Below are 20,765 nucleotides of genomic sequence, written 5' to 3'. Positions count from 1 at the left end.
TACATGTGTTTATGTTTATCTGCATATGTCCATGTGTGTAGGCTTGCCTGATTTCTTTTTTTAAGGGCTGTCAAATACTACATTGGTTATATAAAAAGCATAAGCACCCAAAGACACATTTTTCACTCTCAGTTTTGAAGCATGAGCACTAAGAATGGCTATATCATTTAGGGCTGAATCCCATCCAATTTGGCTGTGGTGGGTGGATGACAGTTTCTCAATTTTGCATGTCTTCCCACCAGGGTCAGGCAGAGGGAAGTATGGGCTTAGCACCAAAGATTCAACTACAAACAGTTATGATTTGGCAGATCTTTTCATCAGATGTTTGCTCTCATTCAGTTGCCTGTTGTTTGCCATTTGTGGATGATTATAAGGTCACCAAATGTAAGCATGCTCTTCTCTGGAGAATTTAAGAGAAGCACAACTTTCCCAAGAAGCCTGCCTTTTTACAGCCAACTTTCAGGTACCTGGTGATATCTTCAGATAGCTGGGCGGGGTCTGGTGGGTAAAATTTCACATTAAATGAAAACTGCCAAGCACCATCTGCAGAAATGAGAGAAACATTAGCATAAAACCTTAGAAAATCCCCTTATATTTATATGATAGAGCTACCTTAACTCCAGGTTCTAACAAACACCCAGGCAAATTTTGATCATCCATGGAAAACAGGAAAGTCTCTGTTAAATGAAATCCACAGGTAAGTCTGAAACTTCATCCAGTTTCTAATCTTCTCACCAATCAAATCCTTACAGGCACTTCTAACTAGGGAGGAAATTGACTGTACTTCCTCCCTTTCTCAGGAACAAAGTTAAGCCTTCGGAAGAGGGGGAAAAAATGAACACGGATAATCCTCAATCAGACAAGTCTGGAATTGAGTAGATCTACTGCTGTGAAGTTCTGGATAGCTCACATACCAACATTATAGACATAATCCCATTTCCTCTGTCCCTTCTGCTTTGTTATTACAGGTCAAATACCATTATAGCACATGTCAAGGGATTATTCAAGATATTTTTATTTTATGGGGAAGGTTTGTTGTAATGAATATTTAAGAAGAAGAGCTGCTCTATGGGCTGTGGGAAAATCTTTTCTTACCCAGGGAACTATTTAAAATATATATATATATATATATATATATATTATTGATTTTTTACAGAGAGGAAGGGAGAGGGATAGAGAATTAGAAACATCGATGAGAGAGAAACATCAATCAGCTGCCTCCTGCACACCCCCCACTGGGGATGTGCCCGCAACCAAGGTACATGCTCTTGACCGGAATCGAACCCAGGACCCTTCAGTCCGCAGGCCGACGCTCTATCCACTGAGCCAAACCGGTCAGGGCCCCAGGGGACTTTTTTTGATATATTTTATTGATTTTTTACAGAGAGGAAGGGAGAGAGATAGAGAGTCAGAAACATCGATGAGAGAGAAACATCGATCAGCCGCCTCCTGCACATCCCCCACTGGGGATGTGCCCGCAACCCAGGTACATGCCCTTGACCGTAATCGAACCTGGGACCTTCCAGTCCGCAGGCCGACGCTCTACCCACTGAGCCAAACCGGTTTCGGCCCCAGGGAACTTTTTGATTAAAGAGATGCTTGAGTGTATTTACTATGCATCACCAATTTCCACACCTTCTTCTTAGCCCATGACTTGAACGGGCACTCTTTACATGCTGCTGTTCTTTATCCTGCAGCATCTGTGGACCGCCTCCCCATACGTCCCCTCCCAGGTGCCTACTCTTCTGTACAGCCCACACGTACATTCAGAACATTATTAAGCCTTCCTAAGCTCTCCATTTAGTAATAGTATCTCTAATCATGTATGGTTTATCATTATAAGGGTGAAAAACCAACCTTTTCTTCTTTCTTATATTTTATCTGTATGTGGTTGCTCCTTTAGCTTATATTCATCCTGTCCTTTTATTCTGGCCTTTGAATGCAGTGATTCACTGAGGTCCGGTGCTCCTTCGCTGGGACACTGCATCCATTTGTTCCCTCCACCCAGCAACCACACTAGAAGTGCCAAGGTGCAGGGCCGCTTCTACTCTCAATGCCCTGCTGAAAAATTCCCTCGTCTCCTGGCTTCGGTACTGGAAGGCTTTCATCTATGCCTCACGTAGCCATAGTCTTCCTTTCACTGTCTGTGACCTCCCAATTCAACTCTTAAGTGTCAATACTTTCCTACGACTTCCAACCGCTCCCTCTACCCATTAAGAGACTTCTGGAAAGTCCATTTTTTTTCTATGAGCCCTTCCCAAACATTCAGAAGGAACAGTATTGTACATCCTAGCTTCTTTCTTTGCATTAGTCTCTTGTGTATGCGACTAATACTTAGCTGCCTAGGTTAACTACATTGGGTTCATTTATTCTAGTTTATTCGATACACTACCACTAATATTACACCTAAAGTTCCCCATGGCAGGGCACTACCATGAAGTGTCTTATAAAGGACTTGGCATAAGACCAAGTATAATTATGTGGTAAATATTATTTTTAAAACACTTAGAACATTACTGAAACAGGGCTATAAGAATTCTAAGCCATAAAATACCCGTCAATCAAATATACTTCTAGTGATTATTTTCCCACTTTCTCAAAAGAAGACCCTTTGTTATTCTAAAAATAGTCTGACTTGGTTTTACCTTCCTGTTGATTTCTATTCACTTCCTGCTCAAATGGGTCCCTTCCATGCCTGCTACTGGTGAGGTTCATAAAAAGAGCTGGCTACCCACCACTCCCGCCACCACCCAAGCAAGTGAAATTAAAACTAATGAATTAGTTATGGGAAATGGATTTATTGCTCTTTTATAATTTTTAAAGTATGCCTTGAATTCAATGACTAGTTTATCAATGTATGTAATTAAATACTCTCATAATAAATTCAGGGTAAGCATTCTAAGTTGGAAACTAAAAAGAATAAAAGTGTAAGAAAAAGTATTTAAATGCAAAAATCCTCAATCCAGGAATGTGAGTTTCAGACTGTAGTGGGCCTAAGAAGCATCTGAGCTGCTTATTAAAAATAAGTCCTGCCAAGGCCAGGTGGCTCAACAGGTTGGAGTGTCATCCTGTACACCAAAAGGTGGCAGGTTCAAGCCCCAGTCAAGGTGCATACGGGAAGGCAACCCATAGATGTTTCTTTCACATCAATGTCTCTCTCCCCCCGCCCCTTTCCCTATCTCTAAAACTAATAAAAAACATATTCTCGGAGGAGGATTAAAAAAAAAAGAAGAAGAAAAAAAGTCAATTCCTAGGCTCCATCCAGAGAATTTTATTCCAGAGATTTGGAATATGGCCTAGGAACTTGTGGTTTTAATAAACCTCCTTGTGGTTCTAATACAGTGGTCATGGGGACCACACTGAAAATCACTAATTCTAAGGAATCCACTCTCCTAAGGTATAACCCAAAATAACTACCAGGCTTTATAGGACATTACTTTGAATCAGTGAAAAAGTTTAAGAAAACTACCATCTATACTGGGAGGATATGACTGTGCAATGAACAGGCTTACTGCCTGTATCTGCTCAGATGATGGCCCTGTTAGAAACAGAAAAGGGAACAGCCTGAGCGCATTAAAATGATGCTCCTATATGCTGATATAGGATTTTAAATCACAAATTTATAATAAATAGAAAACTGTGAAACTGAAGAGCTCATCCTTATGAAAAAAATTAAATTTTAGTTTTCTATGCCTGCCAAATCTTAAAAATCTCTAAATATACTGCATTTATAGCATAAGTTACTATATATCGTATACTCTATATCATGACATTATTATATCATAATCATATCACAAAATGCAGTATATTTAAATATTTTGAGATCAGATATGAACAAACGATGACTAGAATTAGAATTTTTTCATACGAACTCTTTGTTTTCAGAATTTCCTATTTCTCATAAATTTGTAACTGAAAATCTGTACCAACTTGACTGCCATTCTCCTTTCTGGAGACATACTCTGGCCCACAGCACATAAAGGATGGAAACATCTTTTATCATTTGTATTAGGAATAGGAGATGATGATTCAATAAGTATAATGGTTTGATAAAAACTTCTCTGCCTTGGGTGAATATAAATTTTTGGAAAGAGAGCATTTTAGTGTATTAAAACAATAAGGAATATAGATAAAAATATAAAATTCTTTTTTTAAAAATTCCAACTTTTTCTTTTTCTTTCTTCCTTTATCTGCAAGACTCAGTTCATGCTGCAGGTGCACCCACTGCCTGATCTGCACGATGAAAATACCCTTTAAATCCCATGTTCCGACTGTCCCTTTAGCTTTCTCCCCTTAGAAAGGAAGTGTAGGAGACAGAGTTAAGGGAAAAAATTCTAATAACAAAGAAAAGAAAACTGACTGTTTATACAGCCTTTCTTATAACAGTATTATGACTTATTGTGGAACATTTAATATATTTTCAAAGTGCTCTGAAACTATAAATCACTCAAATACAAAACAGCATTTCATTAGTTAGGGGAATACAGAGGACTCTAGGCATATAAAATGTTAGGAGCTATGTTCAGCATATCTGCTTTGAAAAACTCCACAAAAAGATTCTTAGAATACAGTCATCATCTTACTATTTTTATTCAAGACTCTCTGGAACAAAAAAAGTATTTTCACCTACTTATCATACTCATAGCTGTCCCTGGTTTCAATCGCTACTTGTCAAACTACTCATTATCAAGTTTCTGGTTAATGAATACATCCAATTTCTCAAAAATGTGGTAAAGATGTTATTGTTGTAATAAATAATCAGCAGACTCTTTAATATCTAGAAGTATAGTATTAAACCATTTCAAACTGCTCACTACTAATTACTTCTTATTAATAGTTGGTGTACTTTAATATTTCACACATTCAAAGGCATTAAAACATCTCTTTTCTCTTCTAATAGTAAGCGGTGGAAAACTCAATGTGAATGTTCTTATTAATAAGCTGGTCTTAAATTTATAAACTAAAATTAGTTGTTCAGGAAAATTAATTTAGATTTGACTGATAAAAATAATTGCTTTAAAACACTAAGTAGTTATTTAAAATTATAAAGGTTATCCATGCTTATGGTAAAAGCAAGAGGGTTAAAAATAAAAAATAAAAAAAGGTTAAAAATAAACATTTTAAAATTCCTCTTTCTCTACCCTCCAACACTGCAATGCCATTTCTGGAGGTATTTACTGTTAATATCTTTTGTGCTCTTCCAAAAATTTTTCACACCCCTATATATGCATAACTTTTTTTAAACAAATATGATTTGTCTCAAACAATGAAGAATTAAAAAATAATAAAGAGAATAGTGTATTTCCCAAGAATTAATTTAAATATATCAGTCAATGATTTCACACAAGATTATTAAACTTTTATATTATAATAATAAAAAATATGATTTGTTTCATTACTGTATCACTAATGAAAGCTAAGACATTTATTCTGCTTCATTCTATGTAATAGCTGCTTAGTATTTAAAGGTATGGGTATTCCCTGAGTGAGTTAATAATTTCTTCATAAATGGATAAATTATGTTGGTTCTAGTTTTTTGCTATTACAAATTATATTCTAATGAACTTTCATACAGTATATGCATTTTCCTCTCTTCTGCATATGCTGAATAAATTTCTATAAGTAAAATTAGGGGGCTAAAGAATAAGCGCATTTTAAATTTTATGAAGACTTTCAAAAAGTGCCTTCTGAAAGGGTTGTACCAATTTGTATTTGTACAAATTGGGTTGCATATTGCCAGTGCAAGGTATTATTATTATTATTATTTTAAATATATTTTTATTGATTTCAGGGAGAAAGGGATAGGAAGAGAGAGAACATCAATGATGAGACAGAATCATTGACTGGCTGCCTCCTGCATGCCCCCTACTAGGGATTGAGCTCACAACCTGGGCATATGCCCTTGGCCAGAACTGAATCGGACCCTTCAGTCTGTAGGCTGACACTCTATCCACTGAGCCAAATGGGCTAGGGAGCAAGGTATCATTAAACTTTAAAAATCTCTTGTTACTCTGAATAGGTGAACTATGCCTCATTTTAATTTGCATTTAATTGTTAGTAAGATTTAACACATTTTTAATAGTTATTAGCTACTTGTATTTCAATTTTTTGAGTTGCTCATGCAATGGTTTTATCCACTAAGTATTATAATATGCATTTCTCACCTTGTCTTTAGGGACCAAGAAAAGAGGTTGTCACCACACAGTAAACTTTAGTCTCACTTGCTATTCCATTTCTAAATTATTAAATGACTATTACTTTTGCTTCACTTTTTAAAAAAAAATATATTTTATTGATTTTTTACAGAGAGGAAGGGAGAGAGATAGTTAGAAACACTGATGAAAGAGAAACATCGATCAGCTGCCTCCTGCACATCTCCTACTGGGGATGTGTCCGCAACCCAGGTACATGCCCTTGACCGGAATCGAACCTGGGACCTTTCAGTCCGCAGGCCGACGCTCTATCCACTGAGCCAAACCGGTTTCGGCGTTTGCTTCACTTTTAATAATAAAGTTTGGAACAGTAATAATTAAGTTGGGAACTTTTAAATGATTAAGTACCAATTGGAGCATCACTTGATTAAATCCCATGTCACATCTGTGTACAGGTAAGGGAATAAGTCAAAAGTCATAGTTATTTTATTCCTGAGTTGTGATAATTAAAAATAAGATCTGAGCTAGACTAACCTGCCAAAGATAAAATCTGAGATTTTATTCTGTTTTTCAAAACACTGTATTCACACCAGCCATGCGAGTATGCGCTACCAATTCAGACAACCCCACTCTTAGAAAATCTTCACATTTTCACATATAATAATCCAAAAGAACTTACTTCGAATCTGTTTTTTAATTTCCTTAGCAGGGTCCAACCAATTCTGAAAAGGAAACGATAGCTTGAATTTGAATCAGAGAAGAGTAAACATGACTTAATGTTGACCCGGCAGGGACACCCACTCGGCGTATTTGAGAGTGAGTGGCTGCTGGAAGGCACTCCACGCTTGGGCCCTTCCCCCACATCTGCTGCCCCTTTGCCAGGTCCTGCGAGGGTCCAGACACTGGTATAGTGAAAAAAAATGTGGTGTCCACAATTCACTCTAACAACAATCAATGACTTCAGGGACTCAAGCTAGCAGAGAAACAGAGTAGATAAAAACCCCAAACAAAAACCAGTGGATTTTATGTTCAAACAAATTATTAGAATAAACTAAAGATACATGTAATGTGACACAATGTTATCCTAGCCATTCAGTCCCACACAGTGATTTCTGTGATTACAAATTCTCAGGCACCTACTTAGAAAATGTTCCTAAAAAATGAACACTTGCTTGAGATGTAAGAGTTTCCTCATCAGAACACTCAGATGTTTACTAGTGAAGTTAGACATTGTACACTGAATCCAGGAGATATGATTCACTGCACACCACCAAAACATGTAACATCTGTGAACAAAATTTCTGTGACTCAGTTTCTACACCAATACAATGGAAACAATTTATTTTCCCTTGTTTTTCTGGTAGTTGTGGGGATTCATGAAGTAAATCTCTGAAGAGACTGGATTATCTATACTAATAAAAGAGTAATATGCTAATTAGACCAGGAGACCTTCCGGACAAAGCCATGGTGGCGGGGCTGAGGCAGAGGCGGTTGGGGCGATCAGGCCAGGAGGGGAGGGCAATTGGGGGTGAGCAGGCTGGCAGGGGGGAAGTTGGGGGCAATCAGGCCGGCAGGGGGGGCAGTTGGGGGAGAGCAGGCAGGCAGGCAGGCAGAGTTGTTAGGGGCAATCAGGCAGGCAGGTAGGTGAGCGGTTAGAAGCCAGTGGTCCTGGATTGCAAGATCGGGCCTAAACCGGCAGTCAGACATCCCCCAAGGGGTTCCAGATTGCAGGCTGGGATGAGGGACACCTCCCTGCATGAATTTTGTGCACTGAGCCACTAATTCAGATATAAGACAGTAGAGTCTACAGAGGTATTGCATTAACATTAAATACCTACTAACTACATGAGACAAATGTCAGGTCAGCCAACAACTCATCTCATATTCTGATTTGGCAAGAATAGGAAAGCATAATAAGATGAATTAGGAATAGGAGAGCAGCCTCAAGCATGGTTTCTATATAAGTATCAAGGTTTCTATATAAGTATCAATGTATTTGATTTTCATTGGCTCATATATCAGGTGGTATATACTGAAATATATCACAAAAAAGCAACATATAAAATGCTTTCCTGGAACCATAAACAACTGAAGAGAAACATAGTCTTATGGTTTCCACAATATTCGAGATTAAAGGAAGCAGTTAATAATTTCCTTTATGAAGAAATAAGGTGATCAGTCACATTTAGGGACTCACAGAAGTAAACGTGGGAGTTTGAGGACAGGTAGGGGAGATTTACCAATTCAATTCTAGTTCACTTTCTGGCAGTAATGAGCAGCAGCTCAAGCCCTAGTATTTTGCACTGCTTTTAGTTACTCACCTTCTGGTTTTCAGTATCTCGATACGTAAGCCCAAAGTAGTCTTTTTCTAGCAAGTTCAGATGTTCACATACTTTATCAAACAGCACTTGGCCTCTGGAGCGTTTCTATGGAAAACAGAACATAAAGAGAAGTCAACACACTCAACCAAGTTCCCTCAACTGCCATGAATAAAAAGAGGCACATTTTAAAATCCTGCTTGCTGTAACTATACAGCAAGTGATGGATGGAGGACCAAGTGTGATCACACTTCACCATCTCCTTTTTCACTAGGACAAAGGCTCAGTTAAGTGGATCTACACCTGCAACAGCCTATCCCTACAATAAACAAGAAATCATCAAGGTTCCTGAGTGAGTACAGCTAACCTGCAGATAATTTCTAACAGAAGTAGCTGGGAATGATGTGGTGCTTGGAGGCCCCAAATATCTGTGAAATATAAAAATCCCAACAGTAAAGGAGAGTATTCAAGGACCAACAAAAGCCATGTTTCAACAAACCCAAACTTAATTCCCATATTACCAGATTCTGAGCCTGAGAAGAATGAACCCTATTTCTTGTCTTAGACCTCCCCTTAAAACTTTCCCTATCAATCCTTACTTTAAAATTATAGCTATGAATCCAAAGCCTGTTAAACTAACTTCATTAGTTTATTTTTGTTTGTTTGTTTTTGCTACAAACCTCAGTTTTGTATTACAGTATTTAATATTCTCCTAATTTGAGAAACATTCTTCCTACTCAACATAACAAAATGTCCATTACATGTAAAGGTTTTAGTTATCATTTACAAATAAAAGATATAAATGTATATGTTATATTTTTGGCCATTAAGCAGACATTTGGAGAAAGGAAAAAAGTAGTCATATGGGGAGGAAATCCATCAGTTTAATTTACTGTGATACACAATTATCATATTCATCTAATCCTTCAAAGGTCTTTCAACATGGCCTTGGATTTTAAAATGAATTAACTGGCAACAATTAAGCTAAATTATTTTTTTTGTGTGTGTAGTACCAAGATTTCTAATCTAATACATTAAGCATATTTGTCTTTAAGATTTAATGTACTGACAATGACAAATATGAAAATTGATCAACAATGTACATGCCAAAATAATAAGTATTCAGAAGACCCCTAAGTGGTGTGTATTACTATGTAACCATAATTATATTGGAAATTAATTACTGAGTCCCCTCAAATATAACTATTTAGGAAAAAGGATACATTTATGACAGAAAAGTAAAGCTTTAATTGTAGCTTGCTAAATAATCAATGATGTATTTGAAGAAAGATTAACCATGTATGAAAAAGGATACATTTATGACAGAAAAGTAAAGCTTTAATTGTAGCTTGCTAAATAATCAATGATGTATTTGAAGAAAGGTTAACCATGTATGAAAATAAATTATATGTTAGCAAAACTACATAACATTGTTCAACGGATAGAAAAAAGTGGGATGATAATGAAATGCTGCTCACTGGTTTTAATCTTGTTTATAGATAATAGCATATTATTTCTGAATAATGCTCAGCAATTTATAAAGTTTTTACAAAAAAATTGGTTCTTCCAATGCTTCTATTGGTATTATCTCCAGTTACCAGATAAGAACACAGAGATTCAGAGAAGTTAGATGAGAGAGGCAGTTTTAAACAGGTAACTACTCTGGGTTTGAGTGTTCATTATGTCTCTTGCAGGTATGTGAACTTCTCTGTTTTACTTTCTGCCTACCTTTTTGAAATGATTAACATTAAAATAAAATCATGTACTCAAATTTGGTCCAGTGATAGCACATATCAAGCACTCCACAAACATCAGTTATCATAGCCTAAGTGACTGACAGATGGCAGAGCATGCAATGTAGAACTAGGCATTTTTGCTGTAGGAGCACATATATCACTTCTTATGGTGTCAATGCACCCTTTCTTTAGCTATCAATTTCCTGCTTACTACTTAATTTGCTTTAGCTAGACCACAATATTTACACATACACCGCACAAATACACGTCAGTGTCTGGCCAAAGTACTTTCTCAATGAGTAAAAACAAACAAAACAAACACAAATAAATACACATTTCTCCCATCTCCTCTGACCCAGCAGACCACAGTCAGGCCCTCACTGGAGGACTTTTTTTTTTTTTTTTTAATGTCATCAGCTGCCTTGGGCATTGTTTTCATTAGCTATTCTGGCTGCTGTGCTTTTCCTTTTGTCTAACAGGTGACATTGATTAGATCAAGCACAGACCGCTATTCCATGTGGCTCTTAGTTTTCTGGCTTCTCACAATTTGATTTCTATTAATGACTCATAGTTACCTCCTGACTAGAATAGATTTTGTCTTACTGAATATTTTAAACACTTTTCTTGAATATGTACTTATTATTTTGGCATGCACAGTTTATCCATTTTCATATTTGTCATTGTTAATACATTAAATCTTAAGAACAATTCTTAAGGCAATCTCTTAGTGGTGCATTCTTCATACCAAAGATGTTTTTTGATGGTTATATGTAAACAATGAAATTCCTATCTGCTAAATATCACCACCACAATCAAGCAGCTAGCTGGATGACATTAGAAAAGCCTTTTAACAAATTGCGGGCGGATCACGAGCATTCTCGTGTTTTCTTATTACACAGTGTTTTACATAAATTTTAAAGGCATGCCTTAAAATTGAATACCCATTGCATTTTGAAGTTATTACGTGTTCTTACAAGCTAATATCTTTTTAAAGTATGATACTTTGTAAAACGTTTTTTTGTACTCGTTCAATAGAAACTTATCTGGTCACTGGGCCAAGTTAGCAATAAAACTGGTGCACAATGTGTTAAGATATTTGGGCCTTCATTTTCTCATTCTTGAGTGACGATATAAGACTCAATGGAGCAAGACAATCATGAGCTTGAGGCTATACTGGCTCCCTTTGCTCATGGCAAGCATTACCATGGAGCCCAGAGGCAGCTTCAGCACCTTCTGCACACTGTGATGAGAAAGATGCTGCCAGTGAATGGTAGACAGGGAACTGGGACTGTTTTCCAGCCCTGGACTGGATCCCTTCTGCAATCATTCCCTACTTCAAGTCACTCATCTGGGTACTTGTTATCACCTAAAGATACACACGTACGTCAACATCTAACATGTGACTAAAGCAAACATTCATACTGGTTCCCAAATAAATGATGTCCATTAAGTGATCAACTCTAGGAACCTACTGTCTTTATACAGCCGTAATGAGTAAAAAATTGAGTAGGTTTTAAAATTGGCAGAGGTATTCTAAATCAATGAATAATTTACCTAACCTAGACTAACATTTAAAAAAATAAATGTATTTTTATTGATTCCAGAGAGAGGAAGGGAGAGGGAGAGAAACACCAATGATGAGGGAGAATCATTGATCAGCTGGCTCCTGCATGCTACCCACTGGGGACTGGGCCTGCAACCCAAGCATATGTCCTGACCAGGAATTGAACCTTGACCTTCTGGTTCATGGGTCAGTGCTCAACCACTGAGCCACACCAGCCTGGCTAGACTAACATTTTTTAGGCTTGTTTGCTGTTTCTTACAAGTTTTTAAGACATGCCTCTGACTCAAAGGCACTTGCAGTTCGTGGAACTATATTCACTATTAACACTCAAACCTGAAAGGTTGTTTTTCCCCTTTCCAAGATAACCAAACAATGGCGGACTATCTTCTTTGCACCCTCTTTGCTGAAAAATTGCATTTATGTTTCTGATAGAGTAAATGAGGTTACTGCAGCCCAGCAATCTGAAAGGCCTTATATATCCTAAGAATAATAAACTGAGCAAATTTAAACAACTTTCATTTCTAATTATTTTAATTTGCTCTTTATTTTAAATGAAAAAAATTCCAAGTTGACTTATGAAGTAATTGGGTGTTAAAAGAAGTACATTAAAAAAGAAAAAGTTTAAGGTTATAAAAAGACAAGCCACAGACTAGGAGGAAATATTTGCAAATACATGTATGATAAAGGACTGGTATCCAAAATACACAAAAAACTCTTAAAATTCAATAATAAGAAAACAACCAAATTTAAAAATGGGCAAAAGATCTGAATATACACCTCACCAAAGGAGATGTCAAATAAGCACATGAAAGTTATGTCCCACATCAGCCCTAGCCAAATAGTTCAATTGGTTAGCAGTGGTTCTCAACCTTCTGGCCCTTTAAATACAGTTCCTCATATTTGTGACCCAACCATAAAATTATTTTTGTTGTTACTTCATAACTGTAATGTTGCTACTGTTATGAATTGTAATGTAAATATCTGATATGCAGGATGGTCTTAGGCGACCCCCGTGAAAGAGTCGTTCGACCACCAAAGGGGTCGCGACCCACAGGTTGAGAACCACTGTGTTAGAGCATCATCCTGATACATCAAGGCTGCTGGTTCTGTCTCCAGTGAGGGCACATACAAGAAGCAACCAGCAAATGCATAAATAAATGGAACAACAAATCAATGTTTCTCTCTCCGTGTCTCTTCCTTCCCTTCCTCTCTCTAAAATCAATAAATTAAACAATTAAAAAAAGATGTTCCAACATCATATGTTATTAGAAAAATTGCAATTAAAACAAGATACCCTATTAAATGGCTAAAATTCAAAATACAAACACCACCAAATACTGACAAAGATGTGGAGGAACAGAAACTTTTATTCCTTGCTGGTGGAAATAAAAGTGGCTGGTGGTGCAGCCACTTTGGAAGTCAGTTTAGGAGTTTCTTACAAAATTAAACACACTCTTACTATATGACCTAACCATCAAGTTCTTTGATATTTACACAAAAGAGTTGAAAATTTATGTACACAGAAAAAACCTGTACACAAATGTTTATAGCAATTTTATTCAACATGTCAAAACATGGAAGCAATTAAGATGTCCTTCATTAGGTGAATGGATAAATAAATTGAGGTACATCCAGACAATGGAATATTACCTAGCACAAAAATGAAATGACCTATCAAGCCATGAAAAGACATGGAGGGACCTCAAATGCAGATTACTAAATGAAAGATGCCAATCTGAAGAGGCTACAAACTGTACGATTCCAACTATATGACATTCTGGAAAAGGCAGAACTATGGAGACAATAGAAAGATCAGTGGTTGTTAGGATTACGTGGAGAAGGAGGGATGAATAGATGAAGCACGGAGAATTTTTAGGACAGTAAAACTACTTAGTATGATACCATAATGGTGGATACATGTCATTATATATTTGTCAAAATCCCCATAGAATGTACCACACAAAGAGTGAACCCAAATGTAAACTATGGACTTCAGTTAATAACATGTGCCAATACTGGTTCATCAACTGTAACAAATACAGCACCCTAAAGCAAAATGTTTAAAATAGGGAAAGAGGGAAGAGGAAGAGGGCAGTGTGAGGGTTTTATGAGAACTTTATGCTCAATTTTTCTGTAAACCTAAAATTGCTCAAAAAGTCTATTAATTAAAAAGGTAAATGACAAAAATACTTAATGTCTTATTTTAAATTGTTAATAAAAATAATGTATCAAATACTTTAAAAGGTTAAATAAAATTAAACTCCAAATGATTTTACTTTGCTTAAAAATTTTGTTAGGAGCAAACATTTAAAAAAATTAAATAACGTAAGTCACAACACATACAACCTCTAGGATAGGCTACCATCCTCCTGCTACACACACACACACACACACACACACACAGGAACCTCATGTCTAAAATGCCTGCGAGCTAAACCAAGAGGATTTGGTAAGGAACAGGAGCAGGGCAACAGATCAAAGCGATTCCTCATGAGCTGCACTGCCCAACCCAGTAATCCAAACTACTAACCACTGAAATGATGCATTCATTAGCTAAGGTTCAGAGGCTTTCTCTGGACTAAATTCAAGAGGACATGTCTATCATCGCCACTCAAATACAGCAGTTGAAATAAGCTTTTCTGCAGCTTTAATGAAACTTCCTACAAGTCAAAGGTCATTCAAGATTTTTACAAAAATGTTTGTAAAACACTGGTTCTTAAAACACTGTAAACACTGGGTCATTAACCAGCATCACGTGGAAAGTTTGTATTAACATGTTTATTTTTACTTGTCCACTTAGAGGAGCAATTTTTAAAAATTAATTTTAACATACTTTCATATGGGGAATTTCAAACATACTAAAATATAGTGTAATGAAACCCTGCATACTCACAACCCAGCTTCAACAAATGCCTTGAGGATCACAACCTTAGTTCATCTATAGTTCCACTCAACTCCCTCTCCCCCTTAATTGTGAAGCATCTCAGCCAATAATATTATCTTTACTAGAGGACCAATGCACGAATTCGTGCACGGTTGGGGGGGGTCCCTCAACCTGGCCAGCAATTGGGGCCGATTGAGGCCATCTTGCCCAGTCTTGATCAGGGCCAGCTGGCCGGGGGAAGGGACCGAGGGAAGTTGGCCATCCAGGGGGAGGGAACGCGGGAGGTTGGCCGGCCACGGGAGGTTAATTGTGGCTCAGTGCGCATCATAGCGACTGATCAAACAGTCAACCAGTTGACCGGTCGTAACGGTTTCTTAGGCTTTTATATATATAGCTATGTCTTAGTATGTAACTACTCTTTAAAAAATGTAATCTCAATACCTTTATCAAATCTAAACAAAATTAGCAATTAGTCCTTCATGTTATCAAATACCTAGCCCAGCAGTTCTCAACCTGTGGGTCGCGACCCCTTTGGTGGTCGAACGACCCTTTCACAGGGGTCGCCTAAGACCATCCTGCATATCAGATATTTACATTACGATTCATAACAGTAGCAACATTACAGTTATGAAGTAACAACGAAAATAATTTTATGTTTGGGTCACAACATGAGGAACTGTATTTAAAGGGCCAGAAGGTTGAGAACCACTGACCTAACCAGTACTGTAACTTCCCCAATTATTTCCTTTCCTTTTTTTTCAGTTTGTTTGATAAGTTCATACACTGCAAATTCCCCCTTTTATTGGTTTTCCCCTTGAAATTAATTTGTCTAAGAGACCAAACCATTTGCTTATAGAGTTCCCTCAGTCTACACTTTGCTGTTTGCATCTCCATGGTGTAATTTACCTCATTCTTCTGTCTCCTATATTTCCTGTAAATGGTACTTAAATCTAGAAGCTTGATCAGATTCTGATTTAACTGATTTTCGTAAGTGATACTGTGTAATTTTATCAGCAGGCATAAAGCGAACCTTGCCTTTTTTGTGATATCAGCAATCACTGATGAGGTTGCAAGATGGGAATATTCTAATACTAATCATTCCCCCTCTCTTTATTAGCTGGAGTGTGTCTATAAAGAGACACTTTGCCAGAATTTTTTTATCCAGTGACACAATTTGATGACAAAATTCAGGAAAAATGCTCACTCCTTTCCCTTTATGCAATTTCAAGATAGGTAATGAGTTGGCTCTTTAGCATCGTCCAGAAGTCGCCAATTAGATTTTTTTTTGTACTATCGCTATGAACTCATGGGTTGAAATAGGTTTGATGTGTGTCAATCCCTCACAAGTATTACCCATCCAGATGATGCTCTAAATGTGCCCAAATGCTCTGCCTTGCCTACTGCCTGTCAAGTCTCTCTCATCCTTCTTCGCAAAGCTTCTCAGAGCCACTTCTTTAGAGCATTTCCTGTCCTCCCAGCCAAACATGATTTCTCTCTACTTTGGACATTACAGCACTTTATAGCACCAAGAGGGCACTTTCCACAGTTGGCCTTATATCCCTTACATCACAGCTGTCTCTGCGCACTCACCTGATATCCCTACTGGCTATAAAGGCATTCCCAGTGGCACCATGCCTCCTGTAATTAATCTTTCACGGACGCTCATTTTGGTCAAATGCCATTACGAGATTAAAAAGGTAACCTGATGAAACTTTACATATGATTTTTCTTGCTAACATATCAATCAATGTCATAGAAGAAATATTTTTAAACTATTTGTTTTCGACTGTGGACCCTGGAAGTATTTAAAAATGGTGCCCAGGAACCCACCTCAGTTCCAATAAATGAGAATATCTGAAGTCGGGCCCAAGGCATCTGCATGTTTTTAAGATCCCAGAAGATTTATGCGAGTATGGTTGTAAGTTGTCAGGTACATTTTAGGTTAAATTACATTTATGACAAACATTCTTAAATATGAGGTCTCTAAAGCAATGTTTCTGAGAAAATGTGTAACTTTTTCAGATTTAGTTTAGGACCAACACACTCATAGCTGCATTATAAATTTACACACATACATACACACACACATACACACACTCTTAAAATCTTAAGATACCCATTTCAACAAATTTTTAAGTTCTCAAAAAATGATAATCAGCCAAATGCTGAAACAAAATGATACAAATGAGAGCAAACAACTGTAAAGGTGCTTTTCCTCCACACTGTATATGAAATAGAAGTGTTTTTAATTGTAAATTTTGTGTTTTTAAGACGGGCATTTTCCCTTTATGGAGCTAAAATGTAAACTTTTACTCAAGAACCTGCTACATGACTAAAGAATGATCCAGGAAGATTAATTAATGTCTGGATCCCCTCTTTTGTAATAGAGCAGAAGCATTAGCCACTGGCTAGCAGGGTAGAGAAGTGGCTGGGAGGAGCTAACGCAGGGCACTGAGCCCAGGCAGGGACTGAGGGAGGAGCTCTCAGGGTTACAGCTGACCTGGAGACAGCTACACAGGTCAGGCATTCTCCCAGGTGAGCACTGCCTCGATGCTCAAGTCCCTGGAAATCACTTCTTAATTCCTGCTTCAGACAGTGAGTGCAGAAGCAGGAAGCACAAGTTGTACCAAGACTTCAACAGAATGTGTTTTCCTTCAGTCTCCCACAGCTGAATCAGCCTGTGAGGCTCTCCTCCAGCAAAGGCTAACCGCTGAAATCAGAGAAATGTGCAAAGGCAAGTATAATAACACGGCCTTAGAAGATGGGTAACTGTCCTTATCTATCCAGAGCAGTGCAATCAAGAAGAAAATGAGGCACAGCAAGCCTTTGTGCCTGAGTACAGGCGCTAATCAGCAGTTCCTACTTCTTGGGGGTGGGAGGTGGAAGGCCGGGATGTGTGTATATCTTTCGGGCCCCTCAGAATGTATGTGTGCATTTCTTTAAACTATCACCCTGAAAAATGAAAGAACAAAAAGCCTCCTGTTTATGGCTTAGGCTTAGACCGCTCATGTTAATACAAGGAAATACAGATGACACTGAGGACTTTCAGGAAAATCGACAGCACTTCCGTACCCTTACTTCAGCTACTTTGTCATGTGAGGGAGTGTTACCACTATAGGTCCTTATTCTTTCCATCACATTATCTTCCTCAAATAGACCATGGATTTTCTTTTGGAAATAATATTTTTCCATGTATTCTCTATTTTGTGAACTACTATTTCTGCTTCCTGAGGACAGTAACTATTCACCCTTTTTTATGTCCCTGATAGAGTGTCCCGAATACAGCAGGCATTCGGCATATGTGCTAATTACATGCTACTAGCATGAACGTAAAGAAAGAATTTCTCCTCACATCATCTTGGATGAATCTTGAAGTAAAAGGCCATCATTTTTTCCCCATGCTTCCTTCCCTAATTGCATTTTCCACACTGAATGATTTTCCATTTTCCTCACTTTTAAAGGTCAACTGGAATTCTCTTAATTTCTAAATGATTGCACCACAATTTATGTGGAGTTTAGGAGCATCTGAGGAGCTCAGCAAACTATATTGAGGCCAGAGCTTGAGCCCAAATCAGACACCGGGCCTCTGTTTAAGTCATATTTTCCCGGGTTTTCCTTTTTCTTGGTCAGATTCTTGATAGAAAAACACTCTAACACCATCCTCCCTAAAATTTAAGTGGAGAGTGAATTTTTTTAAAATTCACATTTGGAAAATACCAACAGTCTGTGGTCAACCCAGGAACAAAAGATGTTGCCTGATCTGTGACGACAGTGCATAAACTCTTTAAGGCGGTCTGAGGCCAGGAAGGTCTAAGACCGAACATGGCACCAGCTGCCTAACATGTGTTTACTTCCTTTCTGTACTTTCTGGGTCAAGTGTACTTTCAATGTCAAGTTTAATAGGCACAGCAGAGAGGCCATTATCCACACCACTACTGCCAGGACCCATGTCTACAGGGGCAGGGCTCCATAGGATCTTCCAGCCTATGAACTAATCCCAAATGCGATCCAGGCAGCATATTCGTAGAGGACTGACATGAGAGGCAGAAATCAAATTTCTTCAGTCCAGATGTTACATATATTGTCAGGCCTTTCTTTAAAGTCATGAGGAATCAGCTTTTTAGGAAACCGTGATGATTTTTTTCACACATTCATAAGTAGATCAATAATTATTCTGCCACTTTTAAAAATTTTGTTTTGTTTTTCTTCTTCCTGGTCCTGATAAGTTTTAAAATAAAACAGTGATTTCCATGTCTAAATTATCTAGAGATAATTCACCTAGCATTACTTAAACATCTTTAAAGAAGACTTCCCTACCGATTATAAATTTGTTTCCCCACCATTCTGTTTTAAGTGAGATATACATATATCAGAAGCCTCGAAGGTGGGCCCCTGTTGTACAACCAGCTGGCTCTGTGAGGCTGGACAAGTTATTTAACCTTTCTCAGCGTCACTGTCTTCATTATAAAATGGAAACGATATTAGTAGTCACTCATAATTGTTGCACTAAAGATAAAGCACAGGAGAGCGATACTGCCTAGCTCATGGGAAGCAATAACCACTAAATGCAATTATTAGTAGGCCTTTTTGAGAAGGAGCCAAAGAAATTTAGGGTTTATAATGCTGAAATTTGGTACAGAAACTGACATGCTATTGAAAATTTATTTCTTCTCTGTAGTGAAATCATAGAAAACAAATCATCCCATTTCTCTCACGAAAAGCAAAATTCACTAGATTGAGAAAATTATTGAAAATAGTATTCTCAGAAATCAGTGTATATGCAATTATCTTTTATACACACACACACACACACACACACACACACACACACGGTTTTTAATAGGTATTGGGTATATCGGCACATTTTGGTACATTCTACACCAAAATATAAGATAATTATATATTATCCTATATATTGCATACAACACTGCCAAAACAAGAATGCATTGTTCAAATGCAATGGAGTCGACCTATGTTTTGAGTGAGATTCAGTGCACAAATAATTTTAGCACATACATGAGAACAGTCCCTTTTTACACAGTAAGCCTTTCAAAAGAGGCCTTTTCCTTTCAGCCACAATCTGTTTCTGCCTTCATTTGTTGTAGCAATTTCAGCCTCTATTTGAAATCAGACTTCTGTGCTCATAGACATGCACTGTGGAAGATAATAGCTTCCCACTGAAGCATGCTTCTCCTTGGCCAACAAAAACATTGGGCCTGGTTTTTACAAAGAGTTTCACATCACACATATGAGACGTTGGCAGCGAACTGTCAGACAACATTTCCTGCTGTTAATCTGCTAAGGATTCAGATCGTTAAGCCAATGTGTGCAAAATGAATGCAGAAAGGGAAGCCAAAGAAAGAGGAATGTTTGAAAGAGAGACAAACTTAAACTTCCATCGTGGAAAATAACCATAGTACCTAATTCTCAATGACGTAAAGCTCAGAGAAATTTTTTCCTGTGAGAGGAAGCACTTAATATGTTTTCTAAGGCAATTCGCAAAAAAAACCCAAACAAAACAAAAACCCAAAACACACACACACACACACACACAAACCCTACCCCCACCAAATTGTGATTTATAATTTGTTCAAATAAAGAGCTGTAGGCATTGCAAATATTGACAACAAAAACATGACTTTTAAAAAGTCAATTTACTAAATATAGATTTACAGCACTGTCACTATTCAAATCTGTTTCATTGATGATCAAAAGAATGTAAGAATATATTGTCATTGCTTAAAAAGAGATGTACTAATGAACCTGTGTCCTTTCCACCAACCCCTTTATTCTCTTCTTAGGGCAAGGCTGTGAGTGATCCTTGCCCTAAGAAGGGAAAGAACGTAAGGGTTATTATATAAGCTACTCACTTAATATAAAAATGTAATTACAGTTGAGCCTTGAACACAGGGGTTAGAGGGTACCAATCCCCTCCCCTCCCCCTGCCCCCTTGCGCAGTCCATAATTCACATATAATTTTTGACACACCCAAAACTTAACTACTAATAGCCCACTGTTGACGGAAGCCTTACCAATAACTTAAACCGCTGATGAACACATATTTTGTATGTTATATTATTATATAATGCATTATTACAATAAAGTAAGCTA

General features: G+C 37.5%; 1 protein-coding gene across 29 annotated transcripts in view; it reads right to left on the bottom strand.

Moving 5' to 3' along the window:
* The window catches only part of EPB41L3 (erythrocyte membrane protein band 4.1 like 3), a 219,497-nt gene that overhangs the window by 43,781 nt on the left and 154,951 nt on the right, over positions 1-20,765 (bottom strand). For all 29 annotated transcript variants that reach the window (XM_036322542.1, XM_036322535.1, XM_036322539.1 and 26 more), the window contains exons 4-6: positions 8,474-8,578; positions 6,832-6,874; positions 468-543 (exon numbers count right to left, since the gene is read on the bottom strand). In XM_036322542.1, coding sequence (XP_036178435.1) covers positions 468-543; positions 6,832-6,874; positions 8,474-8,578 — 224 coding nt within the window. The remainder of the gene's footprint in view (positions 1-467; positions 544-6,831; positions 6,875-8,473; positions 8,579-20,765) is intronic.

Source organism: Myotis myotis, unplaced genomic scaffold (genome assembly GCF_014108235.1).
Source record: "Myotis myotis isolate mMyoMyo1 unplaced genomic scaffold, mMyoMyo1.p scaffold_m19_p_9, whole genome shotgun sequence".
NCBI lineage: Eukaryota > Metazoa > Chordata > Mammalia > Chiroptera > Vespertilionidae > Myotis > Myotis myotis.
This window is presented reverse-complemented; position numbering and strand designations above follow the sequence as displayed.